At 36.2% G+C, this 20,434-nt stretch overlaps 2 protein-coding genes across 2 annotated transcripts; both read left to right on the forward strand.

Moving 5' to 3' along the window:
- Window positions 1-11,826: 11,826 nt before the first annotated feature.
- On the forward strand, window positions 11,827-12,580 carry LOC127130466 (sm-like protein LSM8). Its single transcript, XM_051059472.1, has 4 exons — window positions 11,827-11,904; window positions 12,010-12,084; window positions 12,253-12,305; window positions 12,403-12,580. Exons 1-4 carry the CDS (start codon window positions 11,827-11,829, stop codon window positions 12,491-12,493), a joined length of 297 nt encoding a protein of 98 aa, XP_050915429.1. The 3' UTR covers window positions 12,494-12,580.
- On the forward strand, window positions 12,551-15,023 carry LOC127130467 (probable galactinol--sucrose galactosyltransferase 2). The gene is made up of 9 exons (XM_051059473.1): window positions 12,551-12,675; window positions 12,752-12,832; window positions 12,940-13,050; window positions 13,191-13,743; window positions 13,823-13,890; window positions 13,987-14,121; window positions 14,283-14,500; window positions 14,599-14,687; window positions 14,787-15,023. Exons 1-9 carry the CDS (start codon window positions 12,551-12,553, stop codon window positions 15,021-15,023), a joined length of 1,617 nt encoding a protein of 538 aa, XP_050915430.1.
- The last annotated feature ends 5,411 nt before the right edge of the window (window positions 15,024-20,434 follow it).

Genomic DNA, 20,434 nt, shown 5'->3' on the forward strand with positions numbered 1-20,434 from the left:
GTCCGGTGAGGATCACCGGAGAAGAAGATCGGAGCTACAGCTCCGGCCATGCGCTGGCATGTCTCACAGGCACAGGATCCATGTAATTTGTTTTAATCACGATCGTTCCTTTTGAATACCAATGTTATGGCGCGCTGACTCATCTGCATGGTGGAACGCGTGTTTTTGGCCACTTGATCTGCCACCTCAATTAATGAGGGAGATCAAGTGGTCCACGTTTTTTCGGATATTTTAATTTTCATTTTAATTGCATTATTTTCAATAATTCATATTAAATTCAATACTGATCCAAATAATATGGGATTTTCACCGAAAATTTTCAAATATTTTTCTCTTTCATATTCTAAATTAAAATTACTTTTTTGGATCATTATTAATATTTTTCATGAACTAATTGATTTTGAATTTGTTTTTAATTGTTTAAAAATATTTTTAAATGTCCAAAAATTCTGAAATTTTTTCTCCAAGGTCATTTGACCTTGTTTGACCTATGATATATCTCATGGCCATTTCTTTGGTGTTTTGATGAGATTTTAGAAATTGGACAAACCATATTTAATTTAAATGCACTATATTAGTATTTTTTTAATTTGAATAAATGCCAAATAAATTTGTTGACCAATTGTGATGACTTGTTTATGTTTGACTCTTGTTGTTGGGCCTTTGTAAAGGTTGATTTGACTTTGTCAAATTAATATCATTGGATTTAGGGGATTGATGGGATGTACATTCCATCTCCCAAAATGAATGGATGATATAAATTTGGTAAAAGTCCTCCTTTGACCAATTTGTGTTTTGATCCATTCCCCTCCCACTTCATCTTATTCCCTTTCTTCATTCATTCATTCCATTTGGCCTATGACATCTCAAAGTCCTAATGCTAGTTCATTGAAAAATTGACATGAGTATGGATGAGATTAGGTCACACCTTTTGCATATTCTTTTTGTGTGGGATATGTTTCATGAGCATAGTCCATTATACTATGTCTCTAACATGCATTAACACCAAAATTCTATTGCCCGACCTCAAATAGTTATGACTTCTACATAAGTCCAATTACGATTGCTTAACATAGCGCTAAATTTGTGACATAAAAGGCATAAGAATTCTAGTTATTGAGATTGTAAGTCTCCCCTCTTTCATGGTATTGTGTGGAAACTTGGCCTTCTTTCCCTCCTTTGGAAGATGTTTTGGTTCAAGGATTCATGCATATGATAAGTGTGTTGAGTGTTCTCCAAAGAATGTCTTGAAATGAAAAGCAAAAGCAAAACAATACTAACTTCTAACCAATTAACTACTAATTTTTAATTTCAAGCCTTTACTTTAATGCAATTTACTTTTAGCACTCTATTTCATTTTCCATTGTTCATATCATTCTAATTGTTTATGTTAATGCAATTTTCACTTTGTCCATTTGGACCATATTGTGTGATGTATTTTGTTTGTGTATACCATGCTTGTTATTGTGGTTTTTGACCATTAATGTACATAATAATAACAAAAAAACCTAAAAAACTTTTGAGTGGACTGTTGGCTTGATCTTGGACAAATGGACTTAGAATCTAGGCAACCTTCCTATGCTAAAGGACTTGGCCAACGCCAACTTGTTGAAGAACCAAATGCTTGTAACTTGAAATTCATCTATTACATCTTTGAATACCTCTCTAAGTTCATTTGCAACATGATCATTGTGAAACTGTTATTTTGAACCTGTGACTTGTGGAATTCATCTATTGCATGGGTTATTTTGGAGAAGATCATGGAATGGATAAGCTTGGATGTGGTCATCTTTATTTGATGCTTGCTCTTCAAGATAATATAATTGTGCATTTGTGTGTTGCTTGATTCTAAAAAGTCTAAGGGAATTCTGGGTTTCTATTGACATTCTTGTCTATTGGATTGCTACCCATTTGGTCAGATCTTTTCAACTCTAAACTTTTAATTTTGTGCATAGGATAGTCTCTTCATCTTCTCCCCATTTCTTTAATTTCAAAATCTCTACCTCTATTTTTTTCAAAATATTCTTTGTGTGAACTACTTTTATTCCAACTTTGACCACTTTTGCAAAAAATAGAAACTTTGGCCTTATGCATTTGCATTTTCAAACTTCTTTTCTTAAATCAAACTTGTAAATAGACTTAAATATACTTGACTTAAATTTTCAAGAATCCAAATATAACTAACTCATTCAAACCATTTTTAGACCTTTGTGCTTTTCAAACTTAATTTTTGTTAAAAACAATGCATCCACTTTGGAATTTGTATCACGAACTACGAGGTTTTGATCCCTCATTTTTATGTTGGTACGTAGGCACAAGACCGAAGGTCTTGTCAAACACAAAAATATAATTAATGAATTCTTTTCTCATCCCCCCACTCTATTTATTTGTAAACATCACTTTATACCAAGTACATACGCACACAAAAGGGGCTCCCTAGAAGTACTTAGGACACTTTGGATGCTAACACCTTCCCTCTGTGTAACCAACCCCCTTACCTATGATGGCGCATGGTAGAGGTCTCCGACAACAAAGGTATAACCGGTTTGGGGTTCCAGAAAGGCTCATCAACTGCAAGGTCTGAAGATATGCAACTTAGCTTTTGTAGCGGAGGGTTCATTCAGGGCAATGAACAACACTTAGCTGCTGTGCTAGAGGATGACGAAGAGGAAGACTGTACCAATTTTGTGATGCATGGAAGGCTTGCAACAATTGGACGACTGTTGATATTCCTGTTATTTTGCATCGATCTAAGTAATTTCTTTTATATGTTTTCAAAATCCTTCTCCTATGCCTAAGGGAGAAGAGAATGTTGTTTGAGAATTTTCAAATTGATCATTAATAAAATTAATTCTTTTCATCCACATCTATGATGTTTTGTTTTTACTTTTTACTTTATTCTGAAAACATTAATCACAAAAAAATAAATAAACAATATAATTATCCATCTGCGTAATATTTGGTCACAAATTCACTTCTCTAAAATCAAAATATCAAATCATTATGCATGTTGGTTTCTAACCCCATTGAATATAATGATCATTCTCCTTCTCCAAATTTTGAATTCCATGTTTTCGAGGCCGAGGAGGAAAGTGATGAGGAAGTGAGTGATGAATTATCTCGTCTTCTTGAGCAACATGAAAAGACCTTTCAGCTGTTCAACGAGTAGGTTGAGCTAGTTAACTTGGGTTCCGAGGAAGATGTGAAGGAAGTCAAGATTGGGTCTCGCCTGTGTCTAGATGTCAAGAAGGGGTTGATTGAACTTCTTCGAGAGTATTTAGATGTGTTTGCTTGGTCCTATCAAGACATGCCTGGTTTGGATTCTGAGATTGTGAAGCATAGATTACCGTTAAAGCCAAAATGCACGCCAGTCAAGTAGAAGTTGAGGAGGACCCATCCTGATATAGCAGTGAAGATCAAAGAAGAAGTGCATAAGCAGATCGATACCGGTTTCCTTGTGACAGCTGAATATCCGTAGTGGGTGGCCAATATCGTACCTGTTCCAAAGAAGGATGGAAAAGTATGTATGTGCGTTGATTATATAGATTTGAATAAAGACAGTCCGAAAGATGATTTCCCTCTGCCGCACATTGATATGTTAGTATATTATACAACTAAATTCAAAGTCTTTTCGTTTATGGACGGATTTTCCGGATATAATCAGACCAAGATGGCACCCGAAGATATGGAGAAGACCACATTCATTACACCCTAGGGAACATTATGCTATAGAGTGATGCCTTTCGGTTTAAAGAATGCTGGTGAAACTTACCAAAGAGCAATGACTACTCTTTTTCATGATATGATGCACAAAGAGATTGAAGTCTGTGTTGAAGATATGATTGCTAAGTCCATTGATGAAGAAGAACATGTTCAGCACTTGTTGAAGCTATTCCAGCGTTTGAGGAAGTATAAACTCAGATTGAATCCCAATAAGTGTACTTTTGGTGTTTGTGCTGGTAAGTTGTTGGGATTTATTGTCAGTGAGAAGGGTATTGAAGTTGATCCTGCCAAGGTCAAAGAAATACAAGAGATGCTTGCGCCCAAAACTGAGAAGCAAGTCAGAGGTTTTCTCGGCCGCTTGAATTATATCTCAAGATTCATTTCACACAGTGGGTTTCCTTGTTGTGAAGATTAAGGAGGAAGTGCAGAAATAGATTGACGACGATTTCCTTGTAACCGCTGAGTATCCGCAGTGGGTGGCCAATAGTGTACTTGTGCCAAAGAAAGATGGAAAGGTCCATGTGTGTGTTGATTATAGAGATTTGAATAAAGCTTGTCCAAAAGATGATTTCCCTCTGCCACACATTGATATGTTGGTAGACACTACTGCTAAATTCAAAGTCTTTTCGTTTATGGATGGATTTTCCGGATATAATAAAATCAAAATCGCACCCGAAGATATGGAGAAAACCACATTCATTATACCCTGGGGAACATTCTGTTATAGAGTGATGCCTTTTGGTTTAAAGAATGCTGGTGCTACTTACCAAAGAGCAATGACTACTATTTTTCATGATATGATGCATAAAGAGATTGAAGTTCATGTTGATGACATGATTGCTAAATCAATTGATGAAGAGGAACATGTTGAACATTTGTTGAAGCTATTCTAGCGTTTGAGGAAGTATAAACTCTGCTTGAATCCCAATAAATGTACTTTTAATGTTCGTTCTGGTAAGTTGTTGGGCTTTATTGTCAACGAGAAGGGTATTGAAGTTGATCCTACCAAGGTCAAAGCAATACAAGATATGCCTGCACCCAAAACTGAGAAGTAAGTCAGAGGTTTTCTTGGCCGCTTGAATTATATCTCCAGATTCATTTCCCACATGACTGCCACATGTGCGCCTATATTCAAGCTTCTTTGGAAAGATCAGTCTTGTGATTGGACCGAAGACTGCCAAAAAGCTTTTGACAGTATCAAAGAATATCTGCTTGAGCCTCCGATTTTGTCTTCGCCTGTTGAAGGAAGACTGTTGATCATATATTTTATTGTGCTTGATGAGAGTATGGGTTGTGTTCTTGGTCAACAAGATGAGACTGGAAAGAAAGAATTTTTAATTTACTACCTCAGTAAGAAGTTCACCGACTGTGAGACTCAGTATTCTATGCTGGAGAAGACTTGTTGCGCATTGGCTTGGGCTGCTAAGCGCCTGCGTCAGTATATATTTGAGAATCCTTCTTTAACTGGGAGGATTTCCCGTTGGCAGATGCTGTTATAAGAGTATGATATCGAATACCGATCTCAGAAAGCGATCAAAGGTAGTATCTTGGACGACCATTTGCCTTACCAACCAATTGAAGATTACCAGTCAGTGCAGTTTGATTTTCCTGATGAAGAAATTTTGTACATGAAAATGAAAGATTGTGATGAACCATTGCTGGAAGAAGAGCCAGAACCTGGTTCCCGTTGGGGCATGGTATTTAATGGAGCTGTTAATCAATATGATAATGGTATTGGGGCAGTGATCATTACTCCTCAAGGCACACAACTACCATTTACAACTAAATTGACTTTCAAGTGTACAAACAATATGGCAAAATATGAAGCTTGCATTATGGGGCTTGAAGAGGCCATTAATCTCAGAATCAAGTATTTAGATGTCTTCGGAGATTCAGCTTTGGTTGTGATCAAATCAAAGGTGATTAGGAGACAAATCAACCCGGTTTGGTACCATATAGAGATTATGCGAGGAGAATTTCGAATTTCTTTACAAAGGTTGAGTTTCATCATATCCCTCGAGATGAGAACCAGATGGCAGGTGCTCTTGTAACATTGGCGTCAATGATTATGGTGAAGTATTGGAATGAGGTTCCCAATTTGTCGATGATGCGTCTTGATAGACCAGCTCATGTGTTTGCTGTTGAAGAGATCAAAGACGAGAAGCCGTGGTATCATGACATCAAATGTTTCTTCCAAAGTCAAATTTACCCGTTTGGGGCATCTTTGAAAGATAAGAAGACTTTGAGAAGATTAGCCGGTAATTTCTACTTGAATGATGATGTACTGTACAAGAGAAACTTCGACATGGTCTTGCTTAGATGCGTGGATAGACACGAAGCAGACCTGTTGATGACTGAAGTGCATGAAGGTTCCTTTGGTACTCATTCCAATGGACATGAAATGGAAAAGAAGATGTTGCGAGCAGGTTACTATTGGCTGGAAATGGAATCTGACTGTTGCAAGTTTGTGAAGAAATGCCACAACTGTTAAATTTATGATGATAATATTCATATTCCTCCGAGACTTTTGAATGTTATTTCTTCCCCATGTCCCTTCTCCATGCGGGGAATTGATTTGATTGGTATGATTGAGCCCAAAGCTTCGAACAGACATCGTTTAATTTTAGTGGCAATCGACTACTTCACAAAATGGGTTGAAGCGACATCGTATGCAAATGTAACCAAGCAAGTTGTTGTAAGGTTTATCAAGAATCAGATCATATGCCGTTATGGTGTGCCAAGTAAAATTATTACTGACAATGGATCAAACTTGAATAATAATCTGGTGGAAGCTCTTTGTAAAGACTTCAAGATTGCACATCATAATTCTTCTCCCTACAGGCCCAAGATGAATGGGGCTGTTGAAGCTGTGAATAAGAACATTAAGAAGATTATTCAGAAGATGGTTGTCATGTATAAGGATTGGCATGAGATGCTCCCATTTGCTTTGCACGGGTATCGCACATCCATCCGCACTTCAACAGGGGCAACCCCATTTTCTATTGTATATGGTATGGAAGCAATGCTCCCCGTAGAGGTTGAGATTCCTTCATTGCGTGTGCTCGTGGAATCCAAGTTGACTGAGGCTGAATGGTGTCAGACCAGGTATGACCAGCTAAATTTGATTGTAGAGAAGAGATTGACTGCCATGTGTTATGGTTAGTTATATCATCTGAGGATGAAGAAAGCTTTGGATAAGAAGGTCAAACCTCGGGTATTCAGAGAAGGTGACCTTTTTCTCAAGAATATCTTGTCGTTCAAACCATATTCTAGGGGAAAATGGCCTCCTAATTATGAAGGCTCATATGTTGTTAAGAGAGCCTTTTCAGGCGGTGCTTTGATTCTTACAACTATGGATGGTGAAGAGTTCACTCGTTCTGTGAGCGCAGATGCAATCAAGAAATACTTCGCCTAAAAAGAAAAGAACAGCTCGATAGGTTGAAAACCTGAAAGGGCGACTTTGGCAAAAAAGAGCGTCTCGGTAGATTGAAATCCCAAAAGGGCGATCCAAGCAAAAATTAGAGACATAAAAACAGAAAAATTTCCCGATAAGTTGAGTACCCACCTTGGGGAAACTTATGCAAAAATTAGGGATTATAGAAAGTAACTGCAGTCTGATGATCATCCAATATCGGAAAGGCCTTTGTTCGCACGAGGGTTGACGTCGATTCATCATCCCTGTAGCGGCCAAGAGCACAATGGATATCAAGAGTTGGTAGAAGGATTAAGGATCATTTTTATTCAGTGTAACCCTTTTTCCATGTAAGTTACCAGTTTCAACTTTGTAAAAATCTATGGAGTCTTATCATTTACAGACTACCATCCCATTAAATAAAGTTGAGTTTTTGTCCAATTGTTTCTACTCTTATTTACTTAAGCCAATAGTTTAAATTTTATTATGATCATTTTGGAAATTTAAAATTTTTTAAACAAAATCTTTTTTCTTAAAACATATAAAAACAAGAATTTTTCAAAGCAATTAAAAGGAAGTATCAACAACACTTCAAAGAGCACCAAGTCCTTAAGTTCTAAGCATCAGTGGTTCCCTCCATTAGTAATCACCCAACTTGCTCTCAGTCAGAGTTTCCTCCTGGTTTCTGAGCAGCTATTTTTGTGGTTATCCTCTGCATGGTTGTCTCCCACTTGATATGGTGTTGACCTAAAATTCCTTGTAGACTTTATAACATTTCCTCTCCTCAGCAGATCTCCTCTCCCCTCGGCTAGATTTCAGCCTTTGGGTTATTGATCTCTCTGCTCTCCAGCAATGGTCTCCCTCTTTTTGTGGATTGACTGAGGATTGTACTGATGATTCAAATTCTTTGTGAAACCTTTGTATCCTTTGTGTTCGTTTTGTCAGCATAATCGTCATATATATACATATACATATACATTCATATAATTTCATAATTGCATATTTGCATCATCATATCCGATTAACTTGTTGATTTGAGATTCTCATTCTCTGTATGGCAATACTTTATTCCCATACGAGTTCAGTGTGTATCCTCCCTCAATTGTAGAGTGTCAGCCCCTTAGGAAAAAAAACTTTAACCTTTCTCCTCTTCCCCACTGAGTTGTTTCCTCATGGATGATTATTACTTCAGTTTCCTTCCTAGTTGATTATCTGGATGGAGTCACCACCCTTGAGTTATATCCTCATTGGGTTGAGTCTTGATTGACTGTTTCTCTCTAGGTCATGCCTAGATAGATGCTTTGAGTCTCTTAAGAGCTTATTACATAATAATTGGTAATATTCTTCTTAGTTTGTAGTTTGTTACTTCTTGCCCAATACCTGACAAAAGTACCCTTGTTTTCCTCGCAGTGGAGTTCCTAGTGGATTCATTGTTTCTGATTCCCTAGGAAGTATATCCTTGATATGTTCATCCTAACCGGTGACAGATATCTTTCTTTCCCCTGCCTGAGTCTATCCTTGATATCTTCATCTTAAACGATGACAAATATTCTCATCCTTGGTATTCTACCCAGTAAAAAGGTAGTTGTAATCCCTATTGTGTTCCCCAGAGAGTCAATCCTTGATATGCTCATACTAACCGATGACAGGTTTCCTTCTCTTTGTGGTATTCTACCCAGTAACTGGTAGTTGTAAACCCTACTTTTTCCCACAGAGTCTATCCTTGATATGTTCACTTCAACTGGTGACGGATACTCTCTCATGGTATTCTATCCAATAACTGATAGATGTAATTCCTATTTTCTCCCCTCACAGAGTCTATCCTTGATATGTTCATCTTAACCGGTGACGGATTTTCTCTTTGATGGTCTTCTATCCCGCATTCGATAGATGTAATTCCTACTTGTTATGTTGGTATATCCTCGATATGTTCATCCTAATCGATGACGGGTATCCTCCTTGACAGTCCCAGGCAAGTTTATCCTTGATATGTTCATCCTAACCGATGACGAATATTCTCACCTTTGGTCTTCTGCCCAGTAACTGATAGTTGTAAATCCTATTTTTTGCAGTTTTCACCCCAGCAAGGCTATTCTTACCTAGTAACCGGTAATGAATATTCCCTCCTGGCCATTCTCAGTGACTCAACCTTGATATGTTCATCCTAACCAATGACGGGTGTCCTCTCTATCATATCTTTATTATCTCCTCACCCAGTAACAGGTAGTAGATAACAGATTTCTGCTCCTCCTGTGTTGAAGTTTATTTCTTCCCCAATTGAGTTGAGTGTGCATTCCATAGTGAAATCGTTTTTCTTGCGTGATTCAAGTACCTCAGTTTTATCCTGACTTACTTGTATACCCTGCAGATATTGTTGTCCCCCGGCTTAGTCTTTCCATTTTGTATGGAATTTCTAGAGTCCCCCAGCAGTTTTAAGTCGTAGCCTGGCCTACGTATAACTCACTTTATCCACCAGAGTATCTGTCTCCCCAGTGAATTTTCCTTACGAAATGCATTATACTCCTGTGGACTTTCGGTCTCTCTGATTTCTTTTCCTTTGTGGCAATATTTCCCCATAAAGAATTCACTTCTACATTCATATCATATGCATCATGAGGTCTCTTAGGGACCAAAATTTGTTTCTATATGTTGTTTTTTAAGCCCATTCTACTGAGTCGACATGAAGATTTTATCCTTTGCCTCCTCAGTTAGAATGTTCTTAAATAGGGGCAGCTGTAAGACCCCATATTTAACCCTAAGATCCCTCATGCAATTTCATCATAAGCATTAGCACTGGGATCATACCTTGGCATCCTCCTTACCCCTCTTTCATTGGGTTTGTTTTGGGAGAGATCACCAAGCACTATGTTATTGTATCATACTTGTATACTATTATTTTACTAAGCAAAATACCAAAAATATGTCTTTGCATTTGCCTAACTCTTTTGTAGGTAGGGCATGATCACCATTGATTTATCAAGTTCATATCTAGGGTTTGAGACCCTCGTGACAAAGGGCACAATATTGAATTGATTCAATAATGGTTATGAGCATCATATATGAGTTCCATTTATTACTACATGTTATATGGATTAAGTTTTCTTCAAGAGTTGGGAGGTGATTTTCCTTGGAAACCTTAGTTTGACTGAGTATCTTGAGTAACTTCTCCAACAAGCTATCTCACCAATTTATCAAATTTATCAAGGGACAATTCAAAATTCATCATCTTATACATATACGATCTACCATTAGCAAAGAAAGTCCAAAGAATTGAAGGTTAGCAAGTTGGTTGATGGTGGTTGGCCAGATGAATTCATCTAATCAAAACTGGGTCTCCCTAGACCCTATCTCCTACAATTTTCACCATATGAAAATGATTCCAAGAGAAACGTTACTATAAATGATATTCCAAATAACTTTCATGTTGAGACCTAGAGCTAGTTTTACTTGGAAAATCATTTTCTATGTTGAAACATTATAGGTCATTTTGTCTAAACCCTAATTTGAAAGTCAACATCCCAAGGCCATAACTTGCTCATTTTTTATGAGATTAAATATTTCCAACTTTCACAATCCAATTCAAGATGCCTACTTCAACTTTTATGCTTGGAGTGAAAGAAAATTCAACTTTTATGAGCATGTGATATAAGGTTACATTATAGGTCATTTTTGACCTATACCATTGAACAAGTGATTTTTCCAAATTTCAAAAATGCATAACTCTATCATTCTAAATCCAAATTACATGAAACTGGTGACCATTTTGAAGGTCTTTGAAATACATATAACTTTTATGAATACATTTTTCTCATTTGAAGCTCACAAAAAAAGTTAAGCAAGGTGGAATATTGAGATATATGGCTTGACACTTAGAAAAAATTTCAACATGTTAAAATTTCCAAAATTCCACCTCAAAACTTTCCATGTTCTAAGATCCAAATGAAAAAATGTTGAACATCAAACTTGTTACCCTTGATCCAAGCTTTCCAAAGAACCCAAGTTTATGCATTTTGGAGAAAGATTGATAGGTATGCGCATGGCTTTAACAGGGCTGCATCATTGGAAAGAATCAATTGTACAAACTTCAGTTCACAATGCCTTTCCATTCAAGCTTCATTCAAAATTCAATTGGAATCATTTGGGACCTTAATGCATTGCATCATGGGCCTGTACATGCTCATGCACTCGTGCCCTCCACATTGCCAATTTTTGGACAGATTTTGAAGTGTGCAAATATCATTCCCTTTAGCTATAAATAGAAGGCCTCTGAACTCATTTGGCAAATATCATTCCCTTTGCCCCTTATTGAAACCCTCTCATTCTAAAGGAAAACCTGAGAAATTTCAATTTGAAATTTGACTTTGAATCTCAACTGTTGGAGATTCAGGAACTCCAGGATCCAAAGCCTTGCAACCTCTCTAATCACTTCCTACAAGCTTCTCAAGTGTGATCAAATTGTGTTTGGAGCAAACAACATCAAGAACTCGTAGATCGTAAGTAATATGTAACATATTCCCTTCTCAATGTATTGAGTACACAACTTTTACAAAAACATACTTTTCTAGACTTGCTAGACATTGCTCTTAGGTAATCCATTAGCATTTGCCTGACATTTAAAGGTAATGAAACCAATAAAACCAGTATTTCATCAAATCTTACTTCATTATAATGTGTTTAAGTGATGGTTATCAATGATTACTTTCACTAAAGCTTTTATTATTTTGGCAGAGACAATATCAGTCATTACAAATGACGGACGCAATATAGTGGTAAGCCTTGTGTACTCTGCATGAAAAAATTAACTCTTGATTGCATGTAATTTTTAAATGCCAGACACTGTTTTAGTTTCTAATTATGATGTTTTTTCTATTAAGGGTGTCCTAAAAGGCTTTGACCAGGCAACAAATATAATTCTTGACGAGTCACATGAACGAGTTTATTCTACCAAGGTATGAACGAAATGAATGATACTCTGCATTTGTTTAAAATTTGATTATGCATGACTTTGGTGACATAATGTTTGCACATTTAATCAGATTCTTTCCTGCGAGTTATATTTGGCATTGCTCGTTTTACCTGTCTTCTTTGCGTTGTCTCATTCTTGTTTCTAATGACAGGAAGGTGTCCAGCAGCTTGTTCTAGGTTTATACATCATTAGGGGTGACAACATGTATGCCGGTTTCTCCAATATATTTTCAACTTTATCTGTTTTAGACTCTGGATATCCGCGTTTTAGAACCCTAACCCTTTTGTTTTGGATTTTGCAGAAGTGTTGTTGGTGAACTGGATGAGGATCTAGATTCCAATTTAGATTTGTCCAAGCTTAGAGCTCATCCCTTAAAACCTGTCATCCACTGAAGCAAACTTATCTTAGTTGTTAGGGCTTAGGAGTTGCTTTTGTATGGAACTGAACTCATGAGCTTTGAGAAGCTGGGATTGCAGGGTAGCATGTTATTTAAGTATGTCCTTGGATCCATTTTTGTAAGATGTAATAGTAATTTTAGACTCACAGATTCACTGGTCAAATATAAAATAGAAGTGTATGTCATTGCTTGCATGGGTGGGAAAAAATCGCATCTCTTATTATATGTGAAAGCCATGATTTTATTATCACAGATTTCATCAAATCGATGATGGTTGGCAACAGATTGAGAGTAAACCAAAAGATGCCGATTCTGTTGTACAAGAAGGAGCACAGTAAGATTTTATCTTGTTTCTTAATTTAGCATTTTTCATGCACATTGCATAGAAAAAGTCCTAATTTAGAAATGTATAACTGATCCTCGGAGATATGATTCTTGCAGGTTTGCGACACGGTTGACTGGTATTAAAGAAAACACTAAGTTTCAAAAGAATGGTGGGGGGAATGGCTTGGAGCATGTTGTAGATCAAACAAAGCAACTACACAATATGAAGTATGGTCTAGCATCCTGAAATCCTATAAATTCATTTCAAAATGATTCGTATTCTTCGAGTTGTTGAGTTATGTGACAGAAGAATTATCATGACTTAATTGTTTATTTTATGTTTCTGAATTTTTGGTTTTCTATGGCAGGTATGTATATGTTTGGCATGCTCTAGCTGGTTATTGGGGTGGAGTGAAGCCAACAGCAATTGGAATGGAGCACTTCAACACTGTTGTAGCATACCCCATACACTCCCCGGGCGTTCTAGGAAATCAACCAGACGCCGTCATGGACAGCTTGACTGTCCATGGGTTAGGTCTGGTTCATCCGAAAAAGGTCTTTGATTTCTACAATGAGCTCCATGCTTACTTAGCTTCGTGCGGAGTAGATGGAGTGAAAGTTGATGTGCAAAACATTATCGAGACCCTTGGTTCAGGACATGGCGGAAGAGTCTCAATCACACGTAGCTATCATCAAGCTCTCGAGGCTTCTATTGCTCGAAATTTTTGCGACAACGGATGCATTTCTTGCATGTGTCACAATACTGATGGCCTCTATAGTGCCAAGCAGACTGCTGTTGTGAGAGCCTCTGATGACTTTTACCCACATGATCCTGCTTCTCATACCATTCATGTTTCATCGGTTACGTATAACTCAATTTTCCTTGGAGAGTTCATGCAACCTGACTGGGACATGTTTCATGTAAGTAGAAGTGAATCTGTATTTTGAGTACCTTTTAATAGCTATATTCTTGTTAACAAAAGTATATTGGTAATTTCAGAGTTTACACCCGGCAGCCGAGTATCATGCTGCAGCTCGTGCGATCAGTGGAGGCCCAATTTATGTCAGGTAGTATATTGACATTCATTGCAGTTCTTGTTCAACATTTGGTTATACATGACTATATGTATTAATATCGTCATGTTGCTTTTGTTGCGTATATAGTGATAAACCAGGAAGGCATAATTTTGATCTTCTAAAGAAATTGGTTCTTCCTGATGGCTCGGTTCTCCGTGCTCAGTTACCCGCCCGACCCACTGTTGACTCTCTCTTTGTTGATCCAGCAAGAGATGGGAAAAGGTTTGTTAAATATTCTATCTGATATTCAGTGTTAAGAGTTTGACCTTGTAACTTCAAGAGACGGAGTTCAGCTCCTATCAGAGACAGTCATTGATAGGAGTTTTTCTTTAGTAGTCACTAGTTGGTATGCTTGAATCTTGTGTATTAAAATTCATTTTCAGCTTGCTCAAGATATGGAATTTGAACAAATGTTGTGGAGTTGTTGGTGTATTTAATTGTCAAGGTGCCGGGTGGTGCAAGATAGAGAAGAAAAACCGTATTCATTGCGAAACCCCTGAGACACTTACTGGCTCTGTCTGTACCTCTGATGTTGATCTTATTGCTCAAGTAGCTGGTGCTGATTGGAATGGAGATGCTGTTGTCTTTTCTTATAGATCAGGTAATTTCATTGAGCTTAAAATCTTTGAATTTCAAGAAGTGAAGTTGCTACTGTGAAATTCAACTTTATTAAAATATTGACTAGCATCCACATTTCAGGCAACATAGCTCTTTTACCAAAGGGTGCTTCAATGCCAGTGACATTAAAAGTTCTAGAATACGAGCTTTTCCATTTCTATCCAATCAAGGTAAGGCTTAAGCAAGTTTGTTATACAAGATATTGGGAAGAATTGTTTGTTTGGTACCGATGAACATGATATGCCGAATGAATTGATGCTTTTTGACAGGAAATCGCGCAAGGTATTTGGTTTGCACCAATAGGGCTATTGGATATGTTCAACACTGGAGGAGCTGTGGAACAGTTTGAAATCCATCAAAAAGGAGTAGCTGCATCAGTTAGCCTAAAAGTGAGAGGAAGTGGAAGATTTGGGGTTTACTGTTCCCAGAGGCCAGTGAAGTGTGTGGTGGGTGATAATGAAAATGAGTTCAAGTATGAGTCAGAGACTGGGTTGACAACTTTCTAAGTGAAATCGACTAATCCGGATACGTTATTGAAGTTTATATTAACATTGGTTATGTATAGGTTTTTGAAGTTTAAAATGAATTGAACTTTATAATTGAACTTTCTAAGTGAATCTAACATTTGCCTAAATTCATCTTTTATACCGTGACGGAGTACGTTCTTCGGATCCTCAATGTTTGTTCATAAATTTGTGTAATTAATGTGTACATTTGTAGTATTTGTAGTATATGTAATGACTTGTAAATGTGTACATAAATTTGTATATATTTTGATACATTTAAGGCAAAATTGGTTTGAATTGGTATATATATATTGTTAGCCAAAAATTGGTAGAAAAAAAGGCCAAAATGGCATATATAAAATGTGATAATTGTCTGTCAAAATCTGGTTGAAAACAGGTAGAAATTCTGGTTTATAAACCTGGAAAAAATGTGGTTTAAAACAAAAGCTTCAAAAATTTTCGTATACCTTAGACAGCGCTTTTGTAAAAAGCGCTGTCTAAGGGGGGATTAGAAAGCGCTTTAGGCAAAAGCGCTGTCTAAGGGGGGGGCTTAGACAGCGCTTTTTGAAAAGCGCTGTCTAAGGGGGGGCTTAGACAGCGCTTTTTAAAAAGCGCTGTCTAAGGTATACCTAAAAAAATTAAAATAGGAGGGTCTTAGAAAGCGCTTTTGGCCAAAGCGCTGTCTAAGGGGGTGGGGCTTAGACAGCGCTTTTCAAAAGCGCTGTCTAAGGTATACCTAAAAAATTTAAAATAAGAGGGTCTTATAAAGCGCTTTTGGCCAAAGCGCTGTCTAAGGGGGGGGGGGGGGGCTTAGACAGCGCTTTTAAGATTTTAAAAAGCGCTGTCTAAACCTTTAGCAGCGGAGGTTTAGACAGCGCTTTAAAGCGCTGTCTAAGGCTAAAAAAAGCGCTGTCTAAGGTCTTGTTTGTTGTAGTGACTTCATCTTTTCGATTCTCACTCAATTCTACTCAATTCTATTGGATCTTTGGTTGTCTGAAGTCCTACCAATGTAGGCAAGGAGATTGAGTTGCTTAGAGGTCCAATTGAAGCAACTCAGTTGATGCACCTCAAAATTCAACTCCTCATATCTTTCTATATATGTGGAGTTAGTTAAAATTGAGGTGATATTCGTGATCTACACCATTTTATCTTTCAGATCATGTACTCTTTTGTAATTTTTGATGTGGTGATGATCGAACCAGTCTTGCCAGGGTCATCGGAGAAGATGATCGACCTTTGGACTCCGACGTTGAGCTGGAAGTGTTCAGAGCCATTGATTTGTTTTAAAACGTTTTAATCTGGAGCGCTCATTGTGAATACCAGCGGTGTGGATGAGTTGACTAGCGTGTACCATGGATCGTGTGTTCTCTACCACTTGATCTGCCACCTCAATTAATGAGGCCGATCAAGTGGTCCACGTTTTTTGCTATTTTCTGATTTTCACTTTAATCCTTTTATTTTCATTAATTTATATTAATTTTAATATTGATCCAAAAAATATGAGAGTTTCACCAAAAATTTTCAAATAATTTTCTTTCATATTTTGAATTAAAATTATTTTTTGGATCATTATTAATATTTTTCATGATTTAATTGATTTTGTGATTATTTTTAATTGTTTAAAAATACTTTTAAGTCTTTAAAAATTCTGAAGTTTTTTCTCCAAGGTCCTTTAACCTTGTTTGACCTATGATAAATCTCGTGGCCATTTCTTTGGTGTTTTGATGAGGTTTTAGGAATTTGACAAACCATATATGTATTATTTTAGTCTTTTTAATTTGAATAAATGACAATTAATTGTGTTGACCAATTGTGGTGACTTGTTTGAGTTTGAGTCTTACCGTTGGGCCTTGGTCAAGGTTGATTTGACTTTGTCAAGTTAATGTCATTGGATTTAGGGGATGGATGGAATGTACATTCCATCTCCCAAAATGAATAGATGATATTAATTTGGTAAAAGTCCTCCTTTGACCAATTTCAGTTTTGATCCATTCCCCTCCCACTTCATCTCATTCCTCTTCTTTATGCATTCATCTTATTTGGCCTATGATATCTCAAAGTCCTAAGGCTAGTTGATTGAAAAATCAACATAAGTATGGATGAGATTAGGTCACCTCTTTTGCATATTCTTTTTGTGTGTGGTATGTTTCATGAGCATAGTCCATTATACTATGTCTCTAACATGCATTAACACCAAAATTCTATTGCTCGATCTCAAATAGTTGTGACTTCTACATAAGTCCAATTACGAATGCTTAACATAGCGCTAAATTTGTGACACAAAAGTCATAGCATTCTAGTTAGTGAGATTGTAAGTCTCCCCTCTTTCATGATATTGTGTAGGAACTTGGCCTTTTTTCCTTCCTTTGGAAGATGTCTTGGCTCAAGGATCCATGCTTGTGATAAGTGGGTTGAGTGTTCTCCAAAGAATGACTTAAAAAATGAAAAGCAAAAGCAAAACAATACTAACTTCTAACTCATTAACAACTAACTTTTAATTTCAATCCATTTACTTTAATGTCATTTAATTTTAGTCTTTATTCATTTGCCATTATTCTTACCATTCTAATTGTTTATGTTAATGCAATTTTCACTTTGTCCACTTGGACCATATTGTGTGATATATTCCATTTTTATGAATACTTTGTTTGTTTGTGTGGTCTTTGACAATTAATGTACATAATAACAACAAAAATCCTAAAAATCTTTTGTGTGGACTGTTGACTTGATCTTGGACAAATGGACTTAGAATTTAGGCAACATTCCTATGCTAAAGGACTTGGCCAATGCTAACTTTCTGTGAAACCAAGGGCTTGCAATTTGAAACTTCATGATCATTGTGAAGTTGTTATTTTATACTTGTGACTTGTGGAAATCATCTGTTACATGGGCTAATTTGAAGAAGATCATGGAGTGGCTAAGCTTGGATGTGGATATCTTTATTTGATGCCTTGCTCTTTAAGATAATATAATTGTGCATTTATGCGTTGCTTGATTCTAAATGTCCAAGGGAATCTGGGTTTCTATTGACATTCTTGTCTATTGGATTGCTACCCATTGGTCAGATCTTTTCAACTCTTAACTTTTAATATTATGCATAGGATTAGTCTCTTCATCTTCTCCCCATTTCTTAAAATTTAAAATCTCTCCCTCCCTTTTGAAAATCTTCTTTGTTTGATTTTGTTTTGTTCTAAACTTTGACCTTGACCATTGCATTTTCAAACATCTTTTCTTAAATCAAATTTGTAAATAAATTAACTATAATTGACTTAAACTTTTAGAAAATCCAAAAATTACCAACTCATTCAAACCATTTTTAGGCCTTTGTGCCTTTCAAACTTAATTTTGTTAAAAGCAATGCATCCACTTTGAAATTTGTATCACGGACTACGAGGTTTTGACCCCTCATTTTTATGTTGGTACATAGGCACAAGTCCGAGGGTCTTGTAAAATACAAAAATATAATTAATTAATTCTTTTCTCATCCCCCCATTCTATTTTTTGTAAACATCATTTTTGTACCAATACGTATGCACACAAAAAGGGCTCCCTAGGAGTACCTAGAACACTTTGGGTGCTAACACCTTTCCTCTGTGTAACCAACCCCCTTACATGTAATCTCTGACATTTTATTAGTTTTGATTTGAAAACTTCTTACTTTTGGGTTTTGTTCATACTTTTTCCCTTTCCCCTTGGAAACAATAAAAGCGCGGTGGCGACTCTTGTTATTTGATGTCTAGCTTATCCATAGCTTGATGATCATGAATTTACCGCTACAAATGTAGAAGATGAATTCAAATAAAACCCTAGGACTTGCATTAGATGAAGGCTCAGTTCACCATAACTTGGTCTCAGAATGTTGGCATAGGACAACTCCTTTTTGCACAGGGAATGTTGCCTATTTCTAAGTCCAAAAGTTCAGATTAAGTCCAACAGTCCACCAAACATTTTTTAGGGTTTTTTGTTGTTTATTAAGTGTTTTAAAGTCCTAAGACCATAAACAAAATCAAAATGCACAAACAAATATATAGAATCACAAGATATGGCTCAAATGAGCAAAGTGAAAATGGCATAAACATAAACAACTTTAATGAAATGTAAATGACAATGAATCATAAATGACTAAAATTTAAATTGCATAAAGTAAATGACTTGAAAGTAAAGCAATTAGTAATAAGAGTTAGTCAAATGTTAGTCAAGGTTAATTGATTGTTAGTAGTGTTTTGCTTTTTAATTGATTAAGTCATTCTTTGGAGAATACTCAACCATCTATTCACAAGCATGGATCCTTGAACCAAGAAATCTTCCATAGGAAGGAAAAAAGGCCAAATTTCCACACACTACCATGAAATATGGGAGATTTACAATCTCACTTACTAGAATGCTATGCCTTTTGGGTCAAATTTAGTTCTATGTTAAGCAATCGTAATTGGACTTATGTAAAAGTCACAACTATCTGAGACCGGGCAATACAAATTTAGGTTTTAATGCATGTTAGAGATTTGGTATAATGAACCAAACTCCTAAAACATACTACACATTAAAAGAAAAGATCAAAAGGGATGAACCCATCTCATCCATACTTGTATTGGTTCATCTGACAAAAGGTCATTGATCAACCAATTAGCCTTACGATACTTGAGATTTCATTGGTCAATGAAAGGAATGGGGAAGAATAGGGATGAAGATGAATGGGGGGAATGAGAGAAACAAAAAATTGGTCATGAGAGGAATTTTATCAAATTAAAAATATTCATTCATTTTGGGAGATGAAATGTACATTTCATCAATCCCCTAAATCCAATGATTTTAATCCAATAAAAGTCAAATCAACCTTGACCAAGGCCCAAACAAATATTCAAACATCACAAGACCATTAAAATGGCTCAACATAATTTTTACACAATTAATCAATTAAAAATCAAATTAAAAATGCATTAAAATACAAATTAATTTGGTCAAAACCTAAAACCTCTTCAAAACACCAAATAAATGGTCAAGAGATTTAGCCTAGGTCAAACAAGGTAAAAGGACCTTAGACAAAAAATTTCATGATTTTTGAAAAGTCAGAAGTATTTTTAAACAATTAAAATATCTGCACAAAAACATTTAATTCATGAAAAATATCAAAATTAATTCAAAAAATAATTTTAATTCAGAAAATGAAAGATAAAAATATTTAAAGATATTTGGTGAAAGTCCTATATTTTTTTGATTAAAAATGAAATTATTATGAATTAATCAAAATAAAGCAATTAAATGAAAAATCAGAAAATACAAAACAACAAGGCCCATCAGACCTCTCTCATTAATTGAGGTGGCAGATCTGATGGCCAAAACACACGCTCCATCATGCACCACATTCAACGTGTGTACACGCGTGGTAATCAGAAGCGAAGGCCAAGATTAAA

Source organism: Lathyrus oleraceus, chromosome 3 (assembly GCF_024323335.1).
Source record: "Lathyrus oleraceus cultivar Zhongwan6 chromosome 3, CAAS_Psat_ZW6_1.0, whole genome shotgun sequence".
Taxonomy (NCBI): Eukaryota; Viridiplantae; Streptophyta; class Magnoliopsida; order Fabales; family Fabaceae; genus Lathyrus; species Lathyrus oleraceus.

Bases quoted from the DNA above. Each gene is read 5' to 3' on its own strand.
- LOC127130466 (XM_051059472.1), top strand. From the start codon at position 11,827: ATGATTACTTTCACTAAAGCTTTTATTATTTTGGCAGAGACAATATCA. The intron at 11,905-12,009 runs GTAAGCCTTGTG...TTTTCTATTAAG, and splicing joins ATGACGGACGCAATATAGTG to GGTGTCCTAAAAGGCTTTGA. The intron at 12,085-12,252 runs GTATGAACGAAA...TTCTAATGACAG, and splicing joins AACGAGTTTATTCTACCAAG to GAAGGTGTCCAGCAGCTTGT.
- LOC127130467 (XM_051059473.1), top strand. From the start codon at position 12,551: ATGAGCTTTGAGAAGCTGGGATTGCAGGGTAGCATGTTATTTAAGTAT. The intron at 12,833-12,939 runs GTAAGATTTTAT...TGATTCTTGCAG, and splicing joins GTTGTACAAGAAGGAGCACA to GTTTGCGACACGGTTGACTG. The intron at 14,501-14,598 runs GTAATTTCATTG...TCCACATTTCAG, and splicing joins TGTCTTTTCTTATAGATCAG to GCAACATAGCTCTTTTACCA.